Genomic DNA, 25,727 nt, shown 5'->3' on the forward strand with positions numbered 1-25,727 from the left:
CTAGCCCATTTAATTTTGGAGTTATGTATCACATAGGTTAAGGCTTGTAAAGGCTATATAAAGCCTTCTTTTCTTTGATTAGACATCAAATTTTGGAATTAAGAATAGAATTTCTATTTTAGCTTTGTTGAGAGCTAAACTTTCTTTGCAAATTCTTGTGTTTAGAACTTGCATGTAGAGTCATTCAAGTGGTATTGATCAAACCTCTTGTGGAGTGATTCGAATCACGAGTTTAGAAACGAGTTTTCTTTACTCTTGATCTTGATCATCAAGGTAATCCATTCCATACTTTCCCTTGGGTTGATTTTCATATCATTTTGGTATCAGAGCTTTAGGCTCAAGATCGGATATATGTTACATTGCGCTTATCTCTTTTAATTCTCTTATTATTATTTTTTTCTCAGTTTGTGTAGAATGTTCATATTCTATCACAAAAATATATAACAAAAAAAATATACATTTTTTTTTTATGTTCTTTAAAGTGTTAGATCTGGATCTTATCAACACTTTATTCTTCTTTAAGATCTTCTAAATCAATTTTCTTGTTGGTAAATTGATTAGATTTTGCCAATATATATATAAAAAAAAACCATTGAAAGAAAGAAAGCATATTGATGTTAAATGTCTTTCTTTTTTCCTCTTGATTATTATATGTAACTCTCATATGTTACTACGTCTAAATTAGTCCTTAATCATTTTCTTTCTTTAATTCGTTTCTTTGTCGTTATTCGGATTGCTCCTACAATACCCTTGTTTATGTGTTGAGTGTGCTGTCTATTCACTTTGAATTGCACTTAGCTCTATAACATAGCTTGTCTCACATACCAATTTATTTTTTTTAGAGTGTGATTTGTGTGTGCTCAATTGTGAGGGTGAGTTTGTAAGGGAGTGACACATTGATTCGAGTGTTGAGTGCTAAACACGAGTGAACTACATTTACGAGTGAATACACGTGAGGGAGCTCTTGTGAGGTCTTTTTTTTTTTCTTTTACCTTTCTTTTGTAGCATGGAAAATCCAGACGACAATACTAACATTACTGATGCACGATTGAGAGAAGCACAACAACGAACCATGGAAAGACTAATTCGAGGAATAGAAGAGTTGACTCATCGAATAGGAAGATTGGAGATTCAAAATCAAGCACGACAGAGGATTCCACAATCTACGCCCTCAACCAATACATATGAGGGCGACAATTCTGATCACCACGAGGATAATCCACATGTGGTTGGTCATGGCTTGATGCGAGGGAGAGACCATAGAAGAAGGTATCATAATTTACAACAACGAGTTCCTTATGATGATAGAATTGATCGTAACGTGGGGAACATCAAACTAAAATGATATGGAAATCAACCCAAGGGAAAGTATGGAACGGATTACCTTGATGATCAAGATCAAGAGTAAAGAAAACTCGTTTCTAAACTCGTTATTCGAATCACTCCACAAGAGGTTTGATCAATACCACTTGAATGACTCTACATGCAAGTTCTAAACACAAGAATTTGCAAAGAAAGTTTAGCTCTCAACAAAGCTAAAATAGAAATTTTATTCTTAATTTCAAAATCTGATGTCTAATCAAAGAAAAGAAGGCTTTATATAGCCTTTACAAACCTTAACCTATGTGATACATAACTCCAAAATTAAATGGGCTAGTAAATGAGAAATACCCATAACCTCCATATTAAAATAGCTAGTTAATGGTGGAATATAGTAACGTATGTGGGTTACAATATAACCTTAACTCCTATATTTAAAACTAGCTTAAATATGAAAACAAATAGTTAAACTATAATTAAATAATGCAAATAATAAAATGTGTTTATTAGTCATCCTTGGACTATTTCATAAATTCCGCGGAGTTCATTAAATGCAACTTAAAGTGCATTTAATTCATCTCTGTCTTGAAGCTCAACTTTGCATAACATATAAGGGAGGTCACCAACGTCTTCTAGAATTTCCTTTGATGAGCTCACCATAGCTTGAATATAACTGTATAAGGTTTGTTGTAGCTTCTTGGCTCTCGTCCTTGTAATTGGACCTTGAGGTATGGAAATTCCTTGGTCGTTGTTCATATCATTCTCCCCCTCTTGAGAAGGATTCGTCCTCGAATCCAAGCCATCACCTACATCAAAAGGACTCAAATCAACAACATTAAAAGTTGCACTAACACCGTACTTACCTGGTAAATCAATTTTATAAGCATTGTCGATGGATACATTGATGGATCGACTTGATCTCGATGAGGACATGGAGGCATTAATGTATCCATCTCCTTATAATAATCTTCCACAGACTTGCGTCCTTGTTTCAATGCTTGAAGCTTTGCGCCATGTCCCGTTGAAAATATTGTGGAACAAAACGCTTCCTCATGGACTCTTTGAACTCGTACCATGAATCAATTGGTGCTTCAAGGTTTCTTCTCCTACTTGACATCAATTTATCCCACCAAATTTGAGTATATTGTTTGAATTGAGCAATGCATAACAGTACCTTCTTTTTATCACTAAAATTATGACAGTTGAACACCGACTCCACCATTTTCTCCCATTGAAGGTACTCCTCTGGATCAGTTTTGCCATAAAACTTGAAAAGTTTTAATTTGATGCTCCCCACGTTACGATCAATTCTATCATCATAAGGAACTCATTGTTGTAAATTATGATACCTTCTTCCATGGTCTCTCCCTCGCATCAAGCCATGACCAATCGCATGTGGATTACCCTCGTGGTGATCAGAATTGTCGCCCTCATATGTATCGGTTGAGGGCGTAGGTTGTGGAATCCTCTGTGCTTGCTTGATTTTGAATCTCCAATCTTCCTATTCGATCAGTCAACTCTTCTATTCCTCAAATTAGTTTTCCATGGTTCGTTGTTGTGCTTCTCTCAATCGTGCATCAGTAATGTTAGTATTGTCGTCTGGATTTTCCATGCTACAAAAGAACGGTAAAAGAAAAAAAAAAGGACCTCACAAGCGCTCCCTCACGTGTATTCACTCGTAAATGTAGTTCACTCGTGTTTAGCACTCAACACTCGAATCAATGTGTCACTCCCTTACAAACTCACCCTCACAATTGAGCACACACAAATCACACTCTAAAAAAAATAAATTGGTATGTGAGACAAGCTATGTTATAGAGCTAAGTGCAATTCAAAGTGAATAGACAGCACACTCAACACATAAACAAGGGTATTGTAGGAGCAATCCGAATAACGACAAAGAAACGAATTAAAGAAAGAAAATGATTAAGGACTAAATTAGACGTAGTAACATATGAGAGTTACATATAATAATCAAGAGGAAAAAAGAAAGACATTTAACATCAATATGCTTTCTTTCTTTCAATGGTTTTTTTTTATATATATATTGGCAAAATCTAATCAATTTACCAACAAGAAAATTGATTTAGAAGATCTTAAAGAAGAATAAAGTGTTGATAAGATCCAGATCTAACACTTTAAAGAACATAAAAAAAAAAATGTATATTTTTTTTGTTATATATTTTTGTGATAGAATATGAACATTCTACACAAACGGAGAAAAAATAATAATAAGAGAATTAAAAGAGATAAGCGCAATGAAACATATATCCGATCTTGAGCCTAAAGCTCTGATACCAAAATGATATGGAAATCAACCCAAGGGAAAGTATGGAACGGATTACCTTGATGACCAAGATCAAGAGTAAAGAAAACTCGTTTCTAAACTCGTGATTCGAATCACTCCACAAGAGGTTTGATCAATACCACTTGAATGACTCTACATGCAAGTTCTAAACACAAGAATTTGCAAAGAAAGTTTAGCTCTCAACAAAGCTAAAATAGAAATTCTATTCTTAATTCCAAAATCTGATGTCTAATCAAAGAAAAGAAGGCTTTATATAGCCTTTACAAGCCTTAACCTATGCGATACATAACTCCAAAATTAAATGGGCTAGTAAATGAGAAATACCCATAACCTCCATATTAAAATGGCTAGTTAATGGTGGAATATAGTAACCTATGTGGGTTACAATATAACATAAACTCCTCTATTTAAAACTAGCTTAAATATGACACCAAATAGTTAAACTATAATTAAATAATGCAAATAATAAAATGTGCTCATTAGTCATCCTTAGACTATTTGATAAATTCAGCTGAGTTCATTAAATGCAACTTAAAGTGCATTTAATTCATCTCTGTCTTGAAGCTCAACTTTGCATAACATATAAGGGAGGTCTCCAACGTCTTCTAGAATTTCCTTTAATGAGCTCACCATAGCTTGAATATAACTGTATAAGGCTTATTGTAGCTTCTTGGCTCTCGTCCTTGTAATTGGACCTTGAGGTATGGAAATTCCTTGGTCGTGGTTCATATCACTAGTGGTGGTTCAAAACCGTTCGGGAGGAAAAAGAAATTTGAACTCCAAAAGGTTAGTATTCAAACTCATTGAGTTTTAGTGGTTTTGAATATGCTAGCTAATTTACTATAATTGATGTACTTAGAGTGCCTAAGATCCAAATTGCATACGCACGTGTTATAGTAAAACCATCAAAATAAACCTAAACTGACAACATAATTTATGAACAAAGGAAACAAAAAGATTTTTAAAAAGAGAGAAAACCCAAAAAGTAGCAAGTTCCCTCAAACACCGCAAATGGATAGCCATTCACCACGTGAAAAACACATTGAAGAAAGAGGGTGCCAATGAAGGAGTAGGGAAGCAAATGGGGAAGAAGAAATATAAGGGAGATGGGGGGCTTTGGAGGCTTCAAAGGTAGATTATGGCGGGCAAAAATATCTCTAGATGTACTAAATTTTGTCACGTAGCATACATTGGCTAACAAAATAAGCAAGTGTCGGAAATCTATCGATGTCTTTCGATGCTTGTCAATTTAGTTGACCTTGTCCATAAAATTTTGTGCTTTCAAAGAGATATTTCTTCTAACCATGGTAAACAAAATATTGATTCTCATCTTTACTGCACTTCCATTTATCGCCAAACAAATTATCGAAAGATTTAGAATATGAGTATTGTAGTTTACTATTTCTCGCAGAGTTCCTGACCGACGCGGTGTGTGCTAAATTATGAACAATGAGTATTCCTGACCTTTGGTATCTATGATGTTACATGCTGCTAAAGAAATTAGTAGACGAACCGTAATTGATTGAGATTGAGTCTTACATACGAGTCCTAAAATTCTAAATAACCATATTGGAGTAACCTAAGTGAGAGGTAGCTGAAATACCTTATTAACTTACAAATTATCCAAGTAAAAGAAACTAGGAATTAATGGAGAGTAAAACTTAAGAACAACTACAAAGATAAGTAATAAACTTGTGAATGACAAGTTAGCTATTTATTGAGTAAATTAATTACTTATCAAGATTATTTTAACTTTTTTGGCCAAATTAGAAGTTGCAGGCAAATCGAGGACGAGACCAGCAGGCTCGAGACAACAAGGAATCCTTTTCTGAGTCTGTTTTAAGTACATGTGCTTTTGTTGTTGAAAACTTACTTTGATTATTTTGTGTTGTAAAATATACTTGATTCACATGTTTTACTTGTCACGTATGAAATTTTTTGTTTTATGACCGATTTTCAAAGAAAAATATCTATGTTAGTGGTAACTCATGTGAATCGAGCTGTCGATGAACAGGTGTTATAGAAGCATTGCTCGAGAACTAGGTGGTAACAGCGGGGATCGTCCCAAGGCATCCAGTCGTGTCTTGGTCAAGGTAAGAAGCGCTGCTCGAGAACAATGAGGTCACAAAAGATGTCGTCCAAAGGAATCCAGTCGTCTGTTTATTTTAAATTTCTACATTTTTTTTTAGTTGTTTGTTGATGGTCGGTCGAGGTAAGAAGCTGTAACACCCCAAAAAAATGAAGCAAAGCCACCCATGTAAGACCGAAAGGATCCAATAAAGAAATTAAGAGGATTAAGCAAGGAAAGTGGTCTTAAGCAAGTCATTTCTATACCCTAATGAGTAACGGTAAGGACTAAGGCATTTGGAGAAGTATTGGGAATGAAAGCGTAAGCGAAAAGGACGAAAAGGTCACTTTCCAATTTTTAAGGAAATTTCCGGATATTTAATTCCTTATTTAGAGGGAATTTCAAGATGCTCAAGGATGGAAAAATGACCAACAAGAGATGAAGAAATTTTTAGGAAAATTATGAATTTTTCGGGAAAAATAATAATAAAATATTCTAAAAGTGGCAAATTACCAAATTACCCTGATAATATGGATAATTACGAAAGTGTCATTCTACTTAAAATAAAAACCTCTGCATGTGACCATCTGCACAAAGTCCTTCGAATCTCAAAATCGTGTCGTTGGATTTTCCCCAAATTTGTATACAATCTAGAACGTTCAAAGATCATCAAATCCAACAGTCGGAATTCAAACTCGAAGTTGGTAGCTCGCTGATCGGAGAGGATATTTCGACGAATTATCTAGAAAATTCCAAATCACGACGATTTTGGAGCTCTCAATGTCGGTGGAAGCTTCCCCAAGTCTGAAGTTGGGGCAAAGTTTTAAGACAAGAATCGAGTAATGAGAATTTGATATGAATCCAACAACTGATCACTTCCATGTACCCGAACGAGCAATTACAAGAAGCAATACAAAGATGATTCAAGTATCAAATCAAGAAAATAATGGAGTGGCTGACATTGGAAAGTGATTAGAAGACTTGTGAACTACCAATTAAGACAATTTATGAATACCTTATTTTCTTCAATTTGTATTTAATAGCATTTATTAGTAGTTTGTATGAATGCCTTATTTTCTTCAATTTGTATTTAATAGCATTTATTAGTGATTTGTAGTTGGTGGCTGAACCTTATTATGTTAGGGTTATCTTTTGGGCCTATTTAAAAGCATGTAATATTCATGTTTGGATGGTTGAATACAAAAAAAAAAAAAAAAAAACCTGTGTTTTCTTGATACCCTTTTGGTGTTATTCTTTTTCAAACCTTGTTTTAGGTTTGATGTTTAAACTGATTCATTGAATTAGTTTTGATCAAGCTAATTCTGGAGTGAATTGTCTTGGTATCTAAGAGTGACCATCATAGATTCCAAATTCGATCTAAGAGTCATTCATCTTCTAACCAGCTCTTGGTTGGAATCAATCCGTTAAGTTAGCTTTCTTTGTGAACGTTTTGGCAAGGTTTCTAGAAGGACCTCTAGCTTTGCAAAATCCAGCATTGTTGGCGCTTATCAGAATTCCTAAAACTCGAGCTTAAAGCTCTTAGATTATGGGTTTTTCTTTCTCAGATTTCTTCCAAATTCGAGGGCTTTGGTTAATCATTTTCCTTCCTACCAACTCCTACATATTTCATATGGGATTTACAACAAGTTTCGTGAAGGAATCAGGCACTGAAAAGTTTTATAATCGACTGCCCAACAAAAGGTTTCTAGATATACTCCGGCGAGAAACATGTTTTCTGACGAACTTTGGAAGGTTATAACTTGTGCTACAGGCAACAAAAAGGTATGAACTTGGTCTCTACTTCTTGCTTGAAACTTCATCTAAAGGTTTCATGGAGAAATTGAATCCATTATATGTCTATATATAGCTGTAAAAAGGTAAAACCAGAGGGGTCTGATAAGAAAAAATCGAGATTTTTCTAGCTACCAATGAAGAAGATGAAGTCCAAAGTCAAAGGTCAAACTTTGACCAATAAAAGTCAAAGATAGGTATATGTTGACCTTCCCTCGGTTTTCTCAATTTTAACCTCCTTCCTGACCGGTTCTAACAAAAATCTTTATGGTTCCAGAAACTAGACAAACTAAGGAGTCTGTGGAAGGAAATTTGAGATAATTCGGATACTAGAAGCTCAAGAACGGAAATCCCAAATGTCGACGACGAGGTAAGTAGTGACCTTTGACGTTTTGTTAAAAAATACTTGTAGGAATCCATTGGATTTTCCATATGAACCCTAAAACAAGTATGAATTTAGGATATATGAAAGAAAAACAAAAAGAACTGTGAGTTAAGGCCCTGAACTGATCAAAATGCTCAGGATTAAGTAACGTTAAAATAACCCACTAAATGAACTCCTAGGACAACTTATGAAAATTTGAAAGCCATTGGAACACGTTAAGTAGCAAAACCAAGAATTATGGGTAAAATGACCAAAATGCCCCTAGGACGACTTATGAAAATCCAAGGTCTATACGTGCTCCAAATGATCTCGTACTTCTTATAAGGTCTATTACGAAGGACATGAAGACATGTTGGAGGTTTCAAGTTGATTGAAGCAAGTTTGGAACCTAAACCAAGTTAGGACCCAAGAAACACCTAAAGAAAACACCACAAGAATCAAGACTCTTCTAGAACCCTCTAAAGAACTCCCTAGGAATCTATGACCTTCTAGAACAACTGATAAGATAAGGAATCAATACAAGGGGAATAAGATTCGGATTACCTTGTTGATCGAATATCTCAAGGCAAGAACACTTTATTGAGATTCGAATCACTCCACAAGCAAGATCGATCATGTCTAGCTTGAATGACTCTTGTTGATCAAATATCTCAAACACTTGTTTGAGATTCGAATCACTCCACAAGCAAGATTGATCATGTCGAGCTTGAATGATTCTACATGCAATCTAAACTACATAGAATTGCAAAGAAACTTAGCCATTGGCTAAAGAAAAGCACAAATGCTTCTTTTAATATATTTTCCTAGACTTCTTACAAATACAACCTACATGGCTTTATATATCCTCAAAATGAAACTACTAAATGCATTCCAAGAGTTGTAACATTCATACTTAATGGCTATAATGAGCCATTATGTAAATGTAACCTAAAATATCTTAAAATACAATAACTCTAAATTACTCTAAATTGTAACCCACCCAAAATTTACAACAATCAAACTTCATTCTTCCTCAATGTAGCATGAGTTGAAACATCTTTTGATAATTTTGACAACCTTGTCTTCACATCTTCATTGAAGTATATTGTATGATTGATGTATCTTGGTTCATATCATTCTCCACTTCTTCAAGAGGATTCGTCCTCGAATCTATTTGTGAAACTTTGCTGCAAAAAATAAGTTATGGAAATACGAAGGACCTCACAACACTCTCCTCACGAGTATACACTCAAGGAAATTTTAGGACACTCTTTTTACACTTAGTTACACAAATGAAACTCTCATTCTCACCTCTCAAAATTTTAAATAGAGCAAAGATTGAATTTTGAACTCTGAGTCGATTAAAAACTAAAAAGATGAAAATAAATAAAAATCAAATTGAGAAGAAACGCAAAGGAAACATATATCCAATCTTGAGCCTGAAGCTCTGATACCAAATGATAAGATAAGGAATCAATACAAGGGGAATAAGATTCGGATTACCTTGTTGATCGAATATCTCAAGGCAAGAACACTTGATTGAGATTCGAATCACTCCACAAGCAAGATCGATCATGTCTAGCTTGAATGACTCTTGTTGATCAAATATCTCAAACACTTGTTTGAGATTCGAATCACTCCACAAGCAAGATTGATCATGTCGAGCTTGAATGATTCTACATGCAATCTAAACTACATAGAATTGCAAAGAAACTTAGCCATTGGCTAAAGAAAAGCACAAATGCTTCTTTTAATATATTTTCCTAGACTTCTTACAAATACAACCTACATGGCTTTATATATCCTCAAAATGAAACTACTAAATGCATTCCAAGAGTTGTAACATTCATACTTAATGGCTATAATGAGTCATTATGTAAATGTAACCTAAAATATCTTAAAATACAATAACTCTAAATTACTCTAAATTGTAACCCACCCAAAATTTACAACAATCAAACTTCATTCTTCCTCAATGTAGCATGAGTTGAAACATCTTTTGATAATTTTGACAACCTTTTCTTCACATCTTCATTGAAGTATATTGTATGATTGATGTATCTTGGTTCATATCATTCTCCACTTCTTCAAGAGGATTCGTCCTCGAATCTATTTGTGAAACTTTGCTGCAAAAAATAAGTTATGGAAATACGAAGGACCTCACAACACTCTCCTCACGAGTATACACTCAAGGAAATTTTAGGACACTCTTTTTACACTTAGTTACACAAATGAAACTCTCATTCTCACCTCTCAAAATTTTAAATAGAGCAAAGATTGAATTTTGAACTCTGAGTCGATTAAAAACTAAAAAGATGAAAATAAATAAAAATCAAATTGAGAAGAAACGCAAAGGAAACATATATCCGATCTTGAGCCTGAAGCTCTGATACCAAATGATAAGATAAGGAATCAATACAAGGGGAATAAGATTCGGATTACCTTGTTGATCGAATATCTCAAGGCAAGAACACTTGATTGAGATTCGAATCACTCCACAAGCAAGATCGATCATGTCTAGCTTGAATGACTCTTGTTGATCAAATATCTCAAACACTTGTTTGAGATTCGAATCACTCCACAAGCAAGATTGATCATGTCAAGCTTGAATGATTGTACATGCAATCTAAACTACATAGAATTGCAAAGAAACTTAGCCATTGGCTAAAGAAAAGCACAAATGCTTCTTTTAATATATTTTCCTAGACTTCTTACAAATACAACCTACATGGCTTTATATATCCTCAAAATGAAACTACTAAATGCATTCCAAGAGTTGTAACATTCATACTTAATGGCTATAATGAGCCATTATGTAAATGTAACCTAAAAAAAATCTTAAAATACAATAACTCTAAATTACTCTAAATTGTAACCCACCCAAAATTTACAACAATCAAACTTCATTCTTCCTCAATGTAGCATGAGTTGAAACATCTTTTGATAATTTTGACAACCTTTTCTTCACATCTTCATTGAAGTATATTGTATGATTGATGTATCTTGGTTCATATCATTCTCCACTTCTTCAAGAGGATTCGTCCTCGAATCTATTTGTGAAACTTTGCTGCAAAAAATAAGTTATGGAAATACGAAGGACCTCACAACACTCTCCTCACGAGTATACACTCAAGGAAATTTTAGGACACTCTTTTTACACTTAGTTACACAAATGAAACTCTCATTCTCACCTCTCAAAATTTTAAATAGAGCAAAGATTGAATTTTGAACTCTGAGTCGATTAAAAACTAAAAAGATGAAAATAAATAAAAATCAAATTGAGAAGAAACGCAAAGGAAACATATATCCGATCTTGAGCCTGAAGCTCTGATACCAAATGATAAGATAAGGAATCAATACAAGGGGAATAAGATTCGGATTACCTTGTTGATCGAATATCTCAAGGCAAGAACACTTGATTGAGATTCGAATCACTCCACAAGCAAGATCGATCATGTCTAGCTTGAATGACTCTTGTTGATCAAATATCTCAAACACTTGTTTGAGATTCGAATCACTCCACAAGCAAGATTGATCATGTCAAGCTTGAATGATTGTACATGCAATCTAAACTACATAGAATTGCAAAGAAACTTAGCCATTGGCTAAAGAAAAGCACAAATGCTTCTTTTAATATATTTTCCTAGACTTCTTACAAATACAACCTACATGGCTTTATATATCCTCAAAATGAAACTACTAAATGCATTCCAAGAGTTGTAACATTCATACTTAATGGCTATAATGAGCCATTATGTAAATGTAACCTAAAAAAAATCTTAAAATACAATAACTCTAAATTACTCTAAATTGTAACCCACCCAAAATTTACAACAATCAAACTTCATTCTTCCTCAATGTAGCATGAGTTGAAACATCTTTTGATAATTTTGACAACCTTTTCTTCACATCTTCATTGAAGTATATTGTATGATTGATGTCTCTTGGTTCATATCAACAACTCATGCTAAGATGGGTTCATATGGTTCAATGCAAGTTACAACTTATGCCTCCAGGAATTACGAACCTTAGAAACTTACAAGATTGAGAACGAAGAACAATACCACACAATCTTTACAACTACCCAAGTAAGAAGAATGCAAGGTACCACTCAAGGATAAGGGACCAAGGTCCTCAAACACAAAAACTCTAATCATGTCCAAAGTGACCTATGACCTACACCAATCGATGCTTTTTGAGGCCCAAGATTTCTTCTTCTAGGTGGGATGCCCTGTTGTCACAATCTGCAATATGATTGTGACCCGAGTGAGTCAACGAGGACGATAACTAAGTTAAGTGGGGGAGAATGTCACAACCATACTATGAAGAGAGTAGTTTGTGACCCTCACGCCATGACAAGCAAAGTGGCGTCCCTCAAGAGACGCCCATCCGGCCATATGCAGGCCAATATAGAAGAGTGCCATGATGCGATCGAGGAGGACGATGCATTATCCAACACACCACCACGCAAAGTGGGCATTGAAGACAAGTTGAGACATAAGCAAGACAGAGACATCAGAATATACATGAAGGACAAGATAGGCTTGTTGAAGGGCCGGGTAGGGCCCCAGGCCTTAACCTCAAAAGTCGGGGTTTTGGAAGGAATTTGGGCATGCGGTTAGGGAGTTAAGTCCGTCTATATGAAATATGAATGCTCGCCAAGTTTGGTGTCAATTGGACATCGGACGGACAATGCATGACACCGTATGACAACTCACCAAAATCATGTCTACACCTGGTAGAATGAAAATGGCTCAAAATGTACTATAGGGATACCATGGTGTTAGCTCTCCACCACCCCTGGGCCCTGTGGCCTAAGTGAGCTACCTTGTGGCACATACGTGTGTCACAATGTGGGCGAGCGTGCCGAGACGAGTGTCTCGGGCGACTTCCTTTGAAATGGGTTTTTGAAGGACAGTACCGGATGGCACGGGTGTGCCAGTATTGCGCCCTAGCCCGCGTGTTGGAGGTTGCTACTAATAAATAAAAGCTATGGTCCTCCTTAAATTTAGTTAAGTTGTTTTCACCTTTCAAAGTTCTGAATTCACGCTAATGGAAGAGCGTAAATTTGGCCGGCCATTTTTGGCTAACTTTGGGCGAAGTTTTAGCCCACTCTTTCTATTTTTGTAATTTTGTTTGTTATTTAAAGAATTCAACTAATGAGAAATAAAACATCGGGTCTTCAGCAAATTCTCTCCCTCTCTCTCTTTTTACTTTCCGCTATTATTTCGTCGAAGGAACTTTCTTCGGCCGTTTGTTTTTCGTCGACGTTTTGCCAGAGTCAACAACTACATACACCCGCTGATATGAACCAAGAGACATCAATCATACAATATACTTCAATCAAGATGTGAAGAAAAGGTTGTCAAAATTATCAAAAGATGTTTCAATTCATGCTACATTGAAGAAGAATAAAGTTTGATTGTTGTAAATTTTGGGTGGGTTACAATTTAGAGTAATTTAGAGTTATTGTAGTTTAAGACATTTTATTTACTTTAGGTTACATTTACATAATGGCTAATTATGGTCATTAAGTATGAATGTTACAGAATGCCTTTAATAGTTTCATTTTGAGGCTATATAAAGCCATGTATGTTATATTTGTAAGCAAGACTTGAAAAATATAGTAAAAGAAGCATTGTGCTTTTCTTTAGCCAATGGCTAAGTTTCTTTGCAATTCTATGTAGGGTTGCATGTAGAATCATTCAAGCTCGACATGATCAATCTTGCTTGTGGAGTGATTCGAATCTCAATCAAGTGTTCTTGCGTTGAGATATTTGATCAACAAGAATCATTCAAGCTAGACATGATCGATCTTGCTTGTGGAATGATTCGAATCTCAAAGAATGTTCTTGCCTTGAGATATTCGATCAACAAGGTAATCCGAATCTTATTCCCCTTGTAGTGATTCCTTATCTTATCACCCGCTATCCGGTACGGTATCCGTGAATGACTTGTCATGGGCACGGGAGGGCCTATGCCTCGATAGAACCTGGATGGATGGATGTTCGGGAAGTCCCAATGAGATGAACGACATGCGGGCCCATTCTCGATGGCATGACCGAGCGAGTTATGATGGTCGACGACACTCCAAGACTCGGGATGGCGTCAAGACATATGGACCCTGTCAATGGGGATCGAGATGGCAAGATGAGATGCGATGTTGCATTGAGAGACCTTGGCCCGAGCAGAGCCAAGGTCGACCTGAATGACTTGGCCTAGCGTAGAGGCAAGTCGGATGTGTCGCAAATGATTGAACATGCACGCGCAGGCGGCGCGTGCGTGGTTGAACAGCTTGGATTCCACACAAGCGATGTTCGATTGGCGAAGACAAACTCGCCTAAGGTCCGACGAAGCCACAAAGCTGGGGCAAAAAATATATATGGGGCTTCATTCCCCTCAAGGCTAGTCGTGCGTGTGTCAAGATCACGACGCCGCACGGTAAAAAATGTAGGACCGTGACACCTAGAAGAGATGCCCTACACCATGTTACGGGTACCCAAAAGATTTGCAGGATACCATGTTCATGTATGCACCGACCACATGACCTTTATGGTTTATCATGGGGAGTAGTCTAGGGCCATGATGGAACAAGAAGATAGTAAGTTACCCTGGCCAAGAGTCAAAAACTCCTAAGACCTCCCACGGTACAACGTGCTCATGACTTAGACTACGCTGCTTGGAACGCATGAAGTTAAGCGTAGGGTTTCAGACTGTATCATAGGGAAAGACCTTGATGCAGGATTAGACTACATCTCTTGGAACTTAAGAAGTCTTGGATGTTTGTTTTCAGACTATGCCGCTTGGAATGCATGAAGCATTGGGCAAAGGTTAGCAAACGGTATCGGAGGGCAAGCCCTAAGATGCGGGTTAAGACTACGTCGCTTGGAACTCATGAAGCCATGAACCTAGGTCAAGACTGTATCGCTTGGAACGCATGAAGCCTTGGAGAAAGGATTGTTAGGTGCATAGCTAGTGCCGTAAATCCTAGGGGGAGTGTCTTGGAGAACGAATCAAGAACAGAACAAGAACAAAGAAAGTACTAGGAACAAGAGAAAGGTCAAGGTCTAGAACATGGATCAAAATCCAAGTTCTAAGGACAAGAACCAAGAACCATGTACGAAGGCCCTAAAAGAATAACCAACGTTTCATAATCCAGGAACCAAGGTCCTCAGGATAATCAAGATATGAACCCCAAGTGAAGAAAAAGAACTGGAGAACTTAAATACTTACAATAATAACAAAAACAAGAACAAGACAACAACAAAGAATGTGGGTACCCTAGAATATTAAGGACACGATTAAGAGCCTACAAGTAGGCTACTTACAGAGTCTTTGTCTCATTTTTTATTCTCCGTTTTTTTTAGGTAATAAGGAGTTGGCCGAGGTCGAGAGCGGACTCTAAAGCAGGTGCCATAGACAAACCTCACTCGTTGTTCTCAACCCTTTTGTTTTAAAATGTTTTGTGCCCGTTCCTTATTTTGTGTTTTAACTAGTATGTTGTGTTTTAAATACTTATGTATAAATTTACTTTGATATTATGTAAATATAATTTTTTAAATTTCTTTGTTTATTTCACAAAAAGTTTATCCGTCTTTTAGAACCATTGCGACAGCCCGATCCTTACAGAGTGGTATCAGAGCCCAAGGTTTCTCTATGGCCTAGCTTAGGAGGACTTCCTACCAAGACCAAGTAAGTATGCCTTTAAACACTTAACTTTAAGTATGCCTAGAACTTTAAGTTATTGGATGCATGATCATATGGTTACTATTTAAGATAAGACTTAAAGATAGCTTAAAGATCTCCAAGATAAGAGGGTTGGACTTTTAATTTTGGTGACTTATTTGGATGAAACAATATTATTTACTTGTATTGATTTTCACCACAAACCATTAATTTTATCCATTTGAATATGAGACTTATTTAAATATTGTATTTTTTTTTTTTTGTTTATCATTTATTCTGTTTTTTTAATATTTACAACCATTAAAAAAATCCTATTAGTTTCATAATATAATGTTTTATACCTATTTAAATTTAATTAACATACAAATTATCCACTATAATACATATAAATTTGAAAGTTTAGAGTTTTATAGATGGAATAATGTTTAAAACTTTTCAATGTATCAAATAGCTTATAAGTTCAAACACCTATACAATAAAAAATCAAAAGTGGAGAGAATAAACTAGCAATTTGACAAAGTGAGAATATAAGACTAATACTTGTGTGTGTTTTTGTAACAACCTAAAATAATGATAATATGTATTTATTTGTTGTGTGTTTGATGATGATGATGATAATAATAATAATTATTATTATAAAAAAAATAATAATAATAATAATAATAATAATTTAAAAAAAAAAAAAAAAAAAAAAAAAAAAAAAAATATCGAAACGAAGCAGCTGCGTCAAGCAGCTGCTGTAAAGGGGGATGAGGGGCGGCGGACGCGTAGGCTGGAGGCATGGGATGGATGAGTGGATTGTTAGAGGGTATGGAGGCGTATTAGGGCCTTGATTAGGTTTTAAAAAGGAAGAAAAACGAAGAAGAGTGATTAGCGAAAAACCCAGAAAACAGAGGAGGAAATTTTTGAGAATTCGAGTTTTGGTTGCTTAAAATTGGACATCAATCGAGGGTAAAGGAAGAGGGGTTGTTGCTGAGGAATCATTTGAGGAAGGGGGATACGGCCACGAGCTGAATCGGACGGTGATTCGAAGGTAACGAAAAACCCATATCACCGAACCTTTAAATCTCGATATCTTGATTCATATTGCATAATAAGTTATGAAATAAGGCTTGTTAGAACCGTAGTTAGAAGATCTATAATGTTGTAGAAGAAATCAGAACGAAATTCGAGCGGTAGAGATGAAATTTTTGCTTCGGGACACAACGGGTATTAAAGGAAAAGATTGGGAAAAAATGGCAGGGAGGAGAGGTTGAAGACGAGCGCGTGAAGGACACGCGAGGCGCGTGGGAGGCCGCGAGTGGAAGTGCGATTGCGCGCGGATCAGGCGCGTGAGAAACGAACCCCGACCTTGTCTTGGCGCGTGAGGGCGCGTGAGCAGGTATTTTGGCTTCCGGTTTGTCCCGTTCGACTCCTTTTGACCTGTCCTATCAAAATTGGTCTATACTTATGTTGAAATTGATAAAATATAGGTCTGATAGGAAGGAATTGTGTTGAAATACTATTAAACGTACATTCAAGGGGGAAAAGGAGTTCGAAACCAAGTAAGTAGCGTATCGACCTTTGAACTAGTTCTTAACTTGTTTTACAACATGTGAGTATGTTGTTTACCTGATTAAGAGCTTAATATGTTATGATGAGCTTTGATGATATTGAGTGTTTATTGTATATTGTGACTGCTTGCCTGTGATGTAAGCATGATATAAATGATTGTCAGAATGTTCTATGTGTTGAACATGATACATGTATGAAAGCATGCAGTAACAGTAACTGTGAGTATGTTATGCATGTTAATGGAAAGGTTATGACTCTAGATATGCTTATTGGTTGTTGAGCTATGGCTTATTTATATGAGTATGATAGTCTACTAATTCCCGCGGAGTTCCTGGCCAACGCGCTGTGTGCTAAGTCAGGGAGCATGAGTACTCCTGACCGTTGGTATATGAGATAAACAGGCCGCCAGAGCAATTAGTAGACGGGCCGTATTTGACCGAGAGCGAGTCTTACATACGAGTCCGAAAATTCTAGATAAGCATATCGAAGGAGAGTCAGTAACCTAGCTGGAGGTAGCTGAGATACCTCATTAACGAACAGATGACCCTAGTAAGAGAACTAGGGGTCAGTGATGAATAAAGCTTAAAAACACCTGGAAAGATTAGTTATGAACCCGTGAATGATAAGTTAGCTACTTACTGAGTAATCTAATTACTCATCAAAATTATTATAACTTTTCTTTCCAGATTTAGATGATGCAGGCCAACCGAGGACGAGACCAGCGGGCTAGAGACTACTGGGAATCCATGTCTGGGTCTGTTTATGTAATTATGGTTTCGTTGTCGAGAATCTACTTCGGTTGTTTTAAGTTTAAATAGCACTCGTTTTAAATGTTTTACTTGATGTTTTTGGAAATATCTTTTTTGAAATTTATCATTGGTTGTCGGAGTTTATTATCGAGGTCAGTAGTAACTCCTGTGAATCGCGTTGACGATGAGCGGGGTGTTACAAGTTGGTATCAGAGCCTAGGTTATAGGTTCTGTAGACAGTCTAGAATAGACAGTATGGATTCCTTTAGTCCAGCTCAGCGGTATCTCGCCTCGGTTAGGTAAGTGATGTATGATTAAATTGTATCAAAAGTTTAAAAGAATTGATGATGACCACTTAATTATGTATGTGACAGATATGGTCGTATTTAAGAATTTAGACCCTGGTACGTCCAATGTGGACTTGGGAAATGAGGGGCAGCCTGTAGAGGGAACTGCTCCAGCAGAGGCGATTCCGGAGCCTACTGCTCAGTCGGCATCTAGAGATCAGCCGACTGTTGTGATTACTTTGGAGGCATTACAATCATTGATTGAGAGTCAAGTAGGTCAGGCGGTGCAGAGCCGGGTGGACCAAGCGGTACAGGCAGCCCTTGCTGGTCTTGGAAGCCAGGCGGCTCCAACAGCTCCTGTATCGGGTCAGACGACATTAGTGTCTGAAGCACCAGGAGTAGGTGTTCAGACAGTAATACCTCCAACACGGTTGACAGAGCTACCTGGTACAGCTGTGGTGACAGAGGCACCATCGCGGGTAGTAACTTATGGCCGACGATGTATGACAGAGGAGAGTGAGTACATACGAGATTTCATGAAACTTGCCCCGCCAACTTTTGGAGGAAAAGGGACTGATCCTGAGGCAGCTGAATGGTGGTTGGAATGTATTGAAACAAAGTTTACATTCTACAACTGCCCAGAGAATCATAAGGTGTTGTGTGCTACATATTTGTTGGAGGGACCAGCCCATTTTTGGTGGAAATCAAAGAAGCCGAAGATGGAGGCTGGTGGGGCCCCAATCACATGGGCGGCCTTCAGACATGAGTTTTGTGAGAAATACTATCCTGCTCTAGCGAGATTGCGAAACCGAAAAGCATTTATGCAATTGGAACAGGGTGATAGGTCAGTAGAGGAGTATGAGGCGGAATTCACACGATTATCCAGATTTGTTCCTCTTATGGTTGCTACTGAGGAAGAGAAGACGGATCTCTTTATTCAGGGTTTGAGACAAGAGATACAGGGATCCGTGTCTGCCCATGCTTCTCAAGATTTTGTTACGGCTTATAATGCTGCAGTGAAATTAGATGCTAGCACCCCGAGGAATAATCAGGGTTCTAGCAGTCAGGTACGACCAAGTGGTAAACGAAAATTTATTCAAATATCCACGGGTTCGCAACAGCAGACGGTACCACAACGAGTTGATCGTCGGCCTTATTCAGGTGAAGGGAGGGCAGGTTGTAGTAAGTGTGGGTTAACTCATGCGGGATCTTGTAATGCTGCAGACAAGATATGTTATAACTGCGGCAAGACTGGTCATCTCGCCAGAGTATGTCGTAGTGCAAAGAACCCTAATATGATGCGCCCCGAGCGATCTGCTCCAGGTGGAGGAGGGGGTCAGTTGAGTGCCGGGGGACATCCTCAGGCTCGAGGTAAAGCCTTTGCCACGACAAGCAAGGCAGCGGGGGATGCCAGCACTGTGGTGACAGGTACTTTACCCATATCTGGCTATTTTGCTTATACTGTATTCGATTCTGGCTCGACGCATTCTTTTATATCATTATCGTTTGTCTGTCAAGCCCGACTTGAAGTAGAGCCTTTAGGTTATGAGATTCTAGTTTCTACACCTTCAGGAGTCATATTGATGACCCGTGAAAAGGTGAAACTGAATAAAGTAGAAGTATCCGGCCAACCATTAGACGTGTTGTTAATGGTGCTAGATATGTATGATTACGATATTATTTTGGGCATGGATTGGTTGTCTGCTCATCATGCCAGTATCGATTGTTATAAGAAGGAGATAGTTTTTCACCCCTCGATGGGAAAGAGCTTCCGGTTTCAGGGTACGAAGCTGGGAAGTGTTCCCAAGACAATTACTGCTTTGAAGGCTAGGAAGTTAATTGGTCACGGTGCTGTGGCATTCCTGGCTAGTGTGGTAGAAGTGGGACGAGTGGATACAGATGTATCAACTGTACCTGTAGTGAATGAATTCCTGGATGTTTTCCCTGATAAATTACCTGGTTTACCACCAGAGCGGGAAGTCAACTTTGGTATTGAACTAGAACCAAGGACAACACCTATCTCTAAAGCTCCTTATAGGATGGCTCCCGCGGAATTGAAAGAGTTGAAGTTGCAATTACAGGAATTGTTGAACCAGGGATTCATACGACCTAGTGTGTCACCATGGGGAGCTCCAGTGTTGTTTGTGAAAAAGAAGGACGGCACACTCCGTCTCTGTATTGACTATAGGGAGCTGAATAAGGTGACCATTAAAAATAAGTATCCTTTGCCGCGAATTGATGACTTGTTTGACCAGCTTCAAGGGGCAGCGGTATTTTCGAAGATTGATCTTCGTTCTGGTTATCACCAGATAAGAGTCAAAGAAGATGACATACCGAAGACAGCTTTTCGTACTCGGTATGGGCATTATGAGTTTGTCGTGATGTCTTTTGGCTTGACTAATGCCCCTGCAGTGTTTATGGAGCTGATGAATCGGGTATTCCAGGATTTTCTGGATTCTTTTGTCATTGTGTTCATTGATGATATCTTGGTTTATTCCAAGACAAACGATGAACATACAGAACATTTGAGGAAAGTTTTGTTGGTTCTGCGTAAACAAAGATTATATGCCAAGTTCTCAAAATGTGAGTTTTGGCTTCAAAAGGTAGTATTCCTTGGTCATGTGGTATCCAAGGATGGTATAACTGTTGATCCAGCAAAGGTGGAGGCAGTTATAGGTTGGGTTCGACCAACTACAGTTACTGAGGTGAGAAGTTTCCTGGGTTTAGCCGGATATTACAGGCGCTTTATTAAAGACTTTGCAAGGATTGCCGCACCACTGACTCAGTTAACCCGAAAAGGGAAGAAATTTGATTGGAGTCGAGCTTGTGAAAGTAGTTTTCAGGAACTCAAGGAAAGATTAGCGTCAGCCCCAGTGCTTATTGTACCTAACGGTACTGGAAACCTAGTAATTTATAGTGATGCCTCTAAGCATGGGTTGGGGTGCGTACTTATGCAAAACGGGAAAGTTATTGCTTATGCCTCTCGGCAATTAAAGGATTATGAACGCAATTACCCAACTCATGATTTAGAATTAGCTGCTGTGGTGTTTGCTCTGAAGATATGGAGACATTATCTGTACGGTGAGAGGATACAAGTATATACGGATCATAAGAGTCTTAAATATCTGTTCACCCAGAAAGAGCTCAACATGAGGCAACGTCGGTGGTTGGAGTTGGTAAAAGATTATGATGTAGAGATCCTACATCATCCTGGTAAAGCTAATGTGGTAGCTGATGCCTTGAGTCGTAAGACAGCTCACTCATCTGCAATGCTAACGAGACAACACAACATTCAGATGGAGTTTGAACGAGCCCAGATAGCTGTCTTGGTCAGGAGAGCGGCAGCTCAGCTAGCTCTTATGACTATTTGTCCGACGTTGCAGGAACAAATTATTCGGGGTCAGCAAAGGGACCCTTATTTTTCAAAAGTTGTGAGGCAACTTGAAACTGAACAAATCAAGGATTTCTGGATAACGGGTGATGGATGTTTGAAGTGGCAGAACCGAACTTGTGTGCCAAATGATGTAGAGATCAAGAGGAAGATTCTATCTGAGGCGCATGAGTCGCCCTATACGGTGCATCCAGGTGCCACAAAGATGTATCAGGATTTGAAAACATGCTTTTGGTGGCCTGGGATGAAGAAAGATGTTGCTGAATGTGTGAGTAGGTGTTTAACTTGTCAACAAGTTAAGGCACCTAGACAGAAACCAGCTGGATTATTGCAACCTTTAAATGTGCCTCAGTGGAAGTGGGAAGAAGTGACTATGGATTTCATTACAGGACTACCTAAAACCCAGTTAGGGTTTACAGTGATATGGGTCATTGTGGATAGATTAACTAAGACAGCCCACTTTTTACCGGGTAAGTCTACATATTCGGTTGACAAGTGGGCACAATTGTATTTAAAGGAGATTGTAAGGTTGCATGGTGTACCAGTTTCTGTTGTGTCAGATAGGGATACGCGGTTTACTTCTCGATTCTGGAAGAGTCTTCAGGAAGCCCTTGGTACACAACTGAAGTTTAGTACAGCGTTCCATCCTCAGACAGATGGACAGACAGAGAGATTAAATCAAATTCTCGAGGACATGTTGCGTGCATGTGTACTTGATTTTGCTGGCAATTGGGACACCTACCTATATTTGGTGGAATTTGCCTATAATAATAGTTATCAGTCAACTATCCAGATGGCTCCTTTTGAAGCACTTTATGGACGGAGGTGTCGAACTCCAATATATTGGGAGGAGGTAGGTAGTAAACCGTTATTAGGTCCAGATTTGCTACGAACGACCAATGAGGCGATTCAGAAGATTAAGAAGAGAATTTTGACCGCCCAAAGTCGTCAGAAGAGTTATGCAGATATTAGAAGGAAGGACCTAGAGTTTGAGGTAGGGGATCATGTGTTCCTGAAGATTGCACCAGTTCGTGGTGTTTTGCGATTTGGTAGAAAGGGGAAGCTTAGTCCACGTTTTATTGGACCTTTTGAGATTCTCGAAAGAGTTGGCCCAGTAGCCTATAGATTGACATTACCACCAGCGTTGGATGCTGTACATAATGTTTTTCATGTTTCGATGCTGAGGAGGTATGTTGCAGACCCTATGCATATTCTTCATTATGAAGACTTGGAGTTAAAGGAGGACTTAAGCTACGAAGAACAGCCCATGAAAATTTTAGCACGGGAAGTGAGATCTTTGCGTAGCAGAGATATTCCCTTTGTTAAAGTTTTATGGAAGAATCAGCAAGCTAGTGAAGCTACTTGGGAAAGAGAAGAGGAGTTTAAACGAGAGTATCCATACTTGTTTAGGGAGTTGGAAACTTTCGAGGACGAAAGTTCTTAAAAGGAGGGTAGAATTGTAACAACCTAAAATAATGATAATATGTATTTATTTGTTGTGTGTTTGATGATGATGATGATAATAATAATAATTATTATTATAAAAAAAAAAATAATAATAATAATAATAATAATTTAAAAAAAAAAAAAAAAAAAAAAAAAAAAAAAAAAAAATATCGAAACGAAGCAGCTGCGTCAAGCAGCTGCTGTAAAGGGGGATGAGGGGCGGCGGACGCGTAGGCTGGAGGCATGGGATGGATGAGTGGATTGTTAGAGGGTATGGAGGCGTATTAGGGCCTTGATTAGGTTTTAAAAAGGAAGAAAAACGAAGAAGAGTGATTAGCGAAAAACCCAGAAAACAGAGGAGGAAATTTTTGAGAATTCGAGTTTTGGTTGCTTAAAATTGGACATCAATCGAGGGTAAAGGAAGAGGGGTTGTTGCTGAGGAATCATTTGAGGAAGGGGGATACGGCCACGAGCTGAATCGGACGGTGATTCGAAGGTAACGAAAAACCCATATCACCGAACCTTTAAATCTCGATATCTTGATTCATATTGCATAATAAGTTATGAAATAAGGCTTGTTAGAACCGTAGTTAGAAGATCTATAATGTTGTAGAAGAAATCAGAACGAAATTCGAGCGGTAGAGATGAAATTTTTGCTTCGGGACACAACGGGTATTAAAGGAAAAGATTGGGAAAAAATGGCAGGGAGGAGAGGTTGAAGACGAGCGCGTGAAGGACACGCGAGGCGCGTGGGAGGCCGCGAGTGGAAGTGCGATTGCGCGCGGATCAGGCGCGTGAGAAACGAACCCCGACCTTGTCTTGGCGCGTGAGGGCGCGTGAGCAGGTATTTTGGCTTCCGGTTTGTCCCGTTCGACTCCTTTTGACCTGTCCTATCAAAATTGGTCTATACTTATGTTGAAATTGATAAAATATAGGTCTGATAGGAAGGAATTGTGTTGAAATACTATTAAACGTACATTCAAGGGGGAAAAGGAGTTCGAAACCAAGTAAGTAGCGTATCGACCTTTGAACTAGTTCTTAACTTGTTTTACAACATGTGAGTATGTTGTTTACCTGATTAAGAGCTTAATATGTTATGATGAGCTTTGATGATATTGAGTGTTTATTGTATATTGTGACTGCTTGCCTGTGATGTAAGCATGATATAAATGATTGTCAGAATGTTCTATGTGTTGAACATGATACATGTATGAAAGCATGCAGTAACAGTAACTGTGAGTATGTTATGCATGTTAATGGAAAGGTTATGACTCTAGATATGCTTATTGGTTGTTGAGCTATGGCTTATTTATATGAGTATGATAGTCTACTAATTCCCGCGGAGTTCCTGGCCAACGCGCTGTGTGCTAAGTCAGGGAGCATGAGTACTCCTGACCGTTGGTATATGAGATAAACAGGCCGCCAGAGCAATTAGTAGACGGGCCGTATTTGACCGAGAGCGAGTCTTACATACGAGTCCGAAAATTCTAGATAAGCATATCGAAGGAGAGTCAGTAACCTAGCTGGAGGTAGCTGAGATACCTCATTAACGAACAGATGACCCTAGTAAGAGAACTAGGGGTCAGTGATGAATAAAGCTTAAAAACACCTGGAAAGATTAGTTATGAACCCGTGAATGATAAGTTAGCTACTTACTGAGTAATCTAATTACTCATCAAAATTATTATAACTTTTCTTTCCAGATTTAGATGATGCAGGCCAACCGAGGACGAGACCAGCGGGCTAGAGACTACTGGGAATCCATGTCTGGGTCTGTTTATGTAATTATGGTTTCGTTGTCGAGAATCTACTTCGGTTGTTTTAAGTTTAAATAGCACTCGTTTTAAATGTTTTACTTGATGTTTTTGGAAATATCTTTTTTGAAATTTATCATTGGTTGTCGGAGTTTATTATCGAGGTCAGTAGTAACTCCTGTGAATCGCGTTGACGATGAGCGGGGTGTTACAGTTTTGTATGCCTACTCAAAGTACTTTTGTATGCCTACTCAAAAGTACAATTTATTAAGTTAAACACTTGTGATGTGTGTTTTGTATGCCTACTCAAAGTACAATTTATTAAGTTTAACACTTGTGATAAGGACTCTGAATTGTGTATTAAGAACAAGTATCAAAGAAACCAAGAATAAACAAAAGAAAACTTACCCTAGTAGTAGTTAATATAAAGTTGTTGGAAGTGGAATTTGAATCGAAGCCCTCTCACGAGGACCAGAACTTAAGTTTGGTGCATTAGACCACTCAACCACCCTAACTATTTATTATAAAATCTAACATTGATTGGAGAGGGGAATGAAGCATTCCTTATAAGGATGTGGAAAGCTCTCCCTATTAGACGCGTTTTAAAACTTTTAGACATGCAACGATACGTAACAGGCAAAAACCAACAATATCTGCTAGCAACTAGAGAGGGGAACCAAGCATTTCCTTTAAGGTTGTGGATACCTCATCGTAGTAGACATTTTTTAAAATCGTGAGACTGATGGTGATACGTAATTAGCCAATGTAGACAATATCTGATAGAGGGGAGCTTGGTTTGTAACAAATTGTATTAGCTAGTCATCGAGTGGTGTGCCAACGAGGTTGTTGGGAACACAATGGGGTGGATTGTGAAATCCCACATCGGTTGGAGAGGGGATGAAACATTTCTTATAAGCATGTAGAAATCTCTCACTATTAGACGCGTTTTAAAATCGTGAGGTTGACGACGATATGTAACGAGCCAACGTAGACAATATCTAGACTAATA

The 25,727-nt window shown here is 37.9% G+C and overlaps 1 protein-coding gene and 1 long non-coding RNA gene across 2 annotated transcripts; both read left to right on the forward strand.

Moving 5' to 3' along the window:
• The first annotated feature begins 16,249 nt into the window (after positions 1-16,249).
• On the forward strand, positions 16,250-17,927 carry LOC147794765 (uncharacterized). Its single transcript, XR_015421026.1, has 4 exons — positions 16,250-16,570; positions 16,780-16,918; positions 17,010-17,081; positions 17,778-17,927. It is a non-coding gene; the product is annotated as an uncharacterized LOC147794765 (long non-coding RNA).
• A 289-nt stretch (positions 17,928-18,216) lies between these two features.
• Positions 18,217-24,817, forward strand: LOC147794766 (uncharacterized). Its single transcript, XM_087123035.1, has 2 exons — positions 18,217-19,555; positions 24,668-24,817. Exons 1-2 carry the CDS (start codon positions 18,217-18,219, stop codon positions 24,709-24,711), a joined length of 1,383 nt encoding a protein of 460 aa, XP_086979161.1. The 3' UTR covers positions 24,712-24,817.
• Positions 24,818-25,727: the final 910 nt, after the last annotated feature.

Source organism: Cucurbita pepo, chromosome 1 (assembly GCF_057944985.1).
Source record: "Cucurbita pepo subsp. pepo isolate OVF chromosome 1, ASM5794498v1, whole genome shotgun sequence".
Lineage (NCBI taxonomy): Eukaryota > Viridiplantae > Streptophyta > Magnoliopsida > Cucurbitales > Cucurbitaceae > Cucurbita > Cucurbita pepo.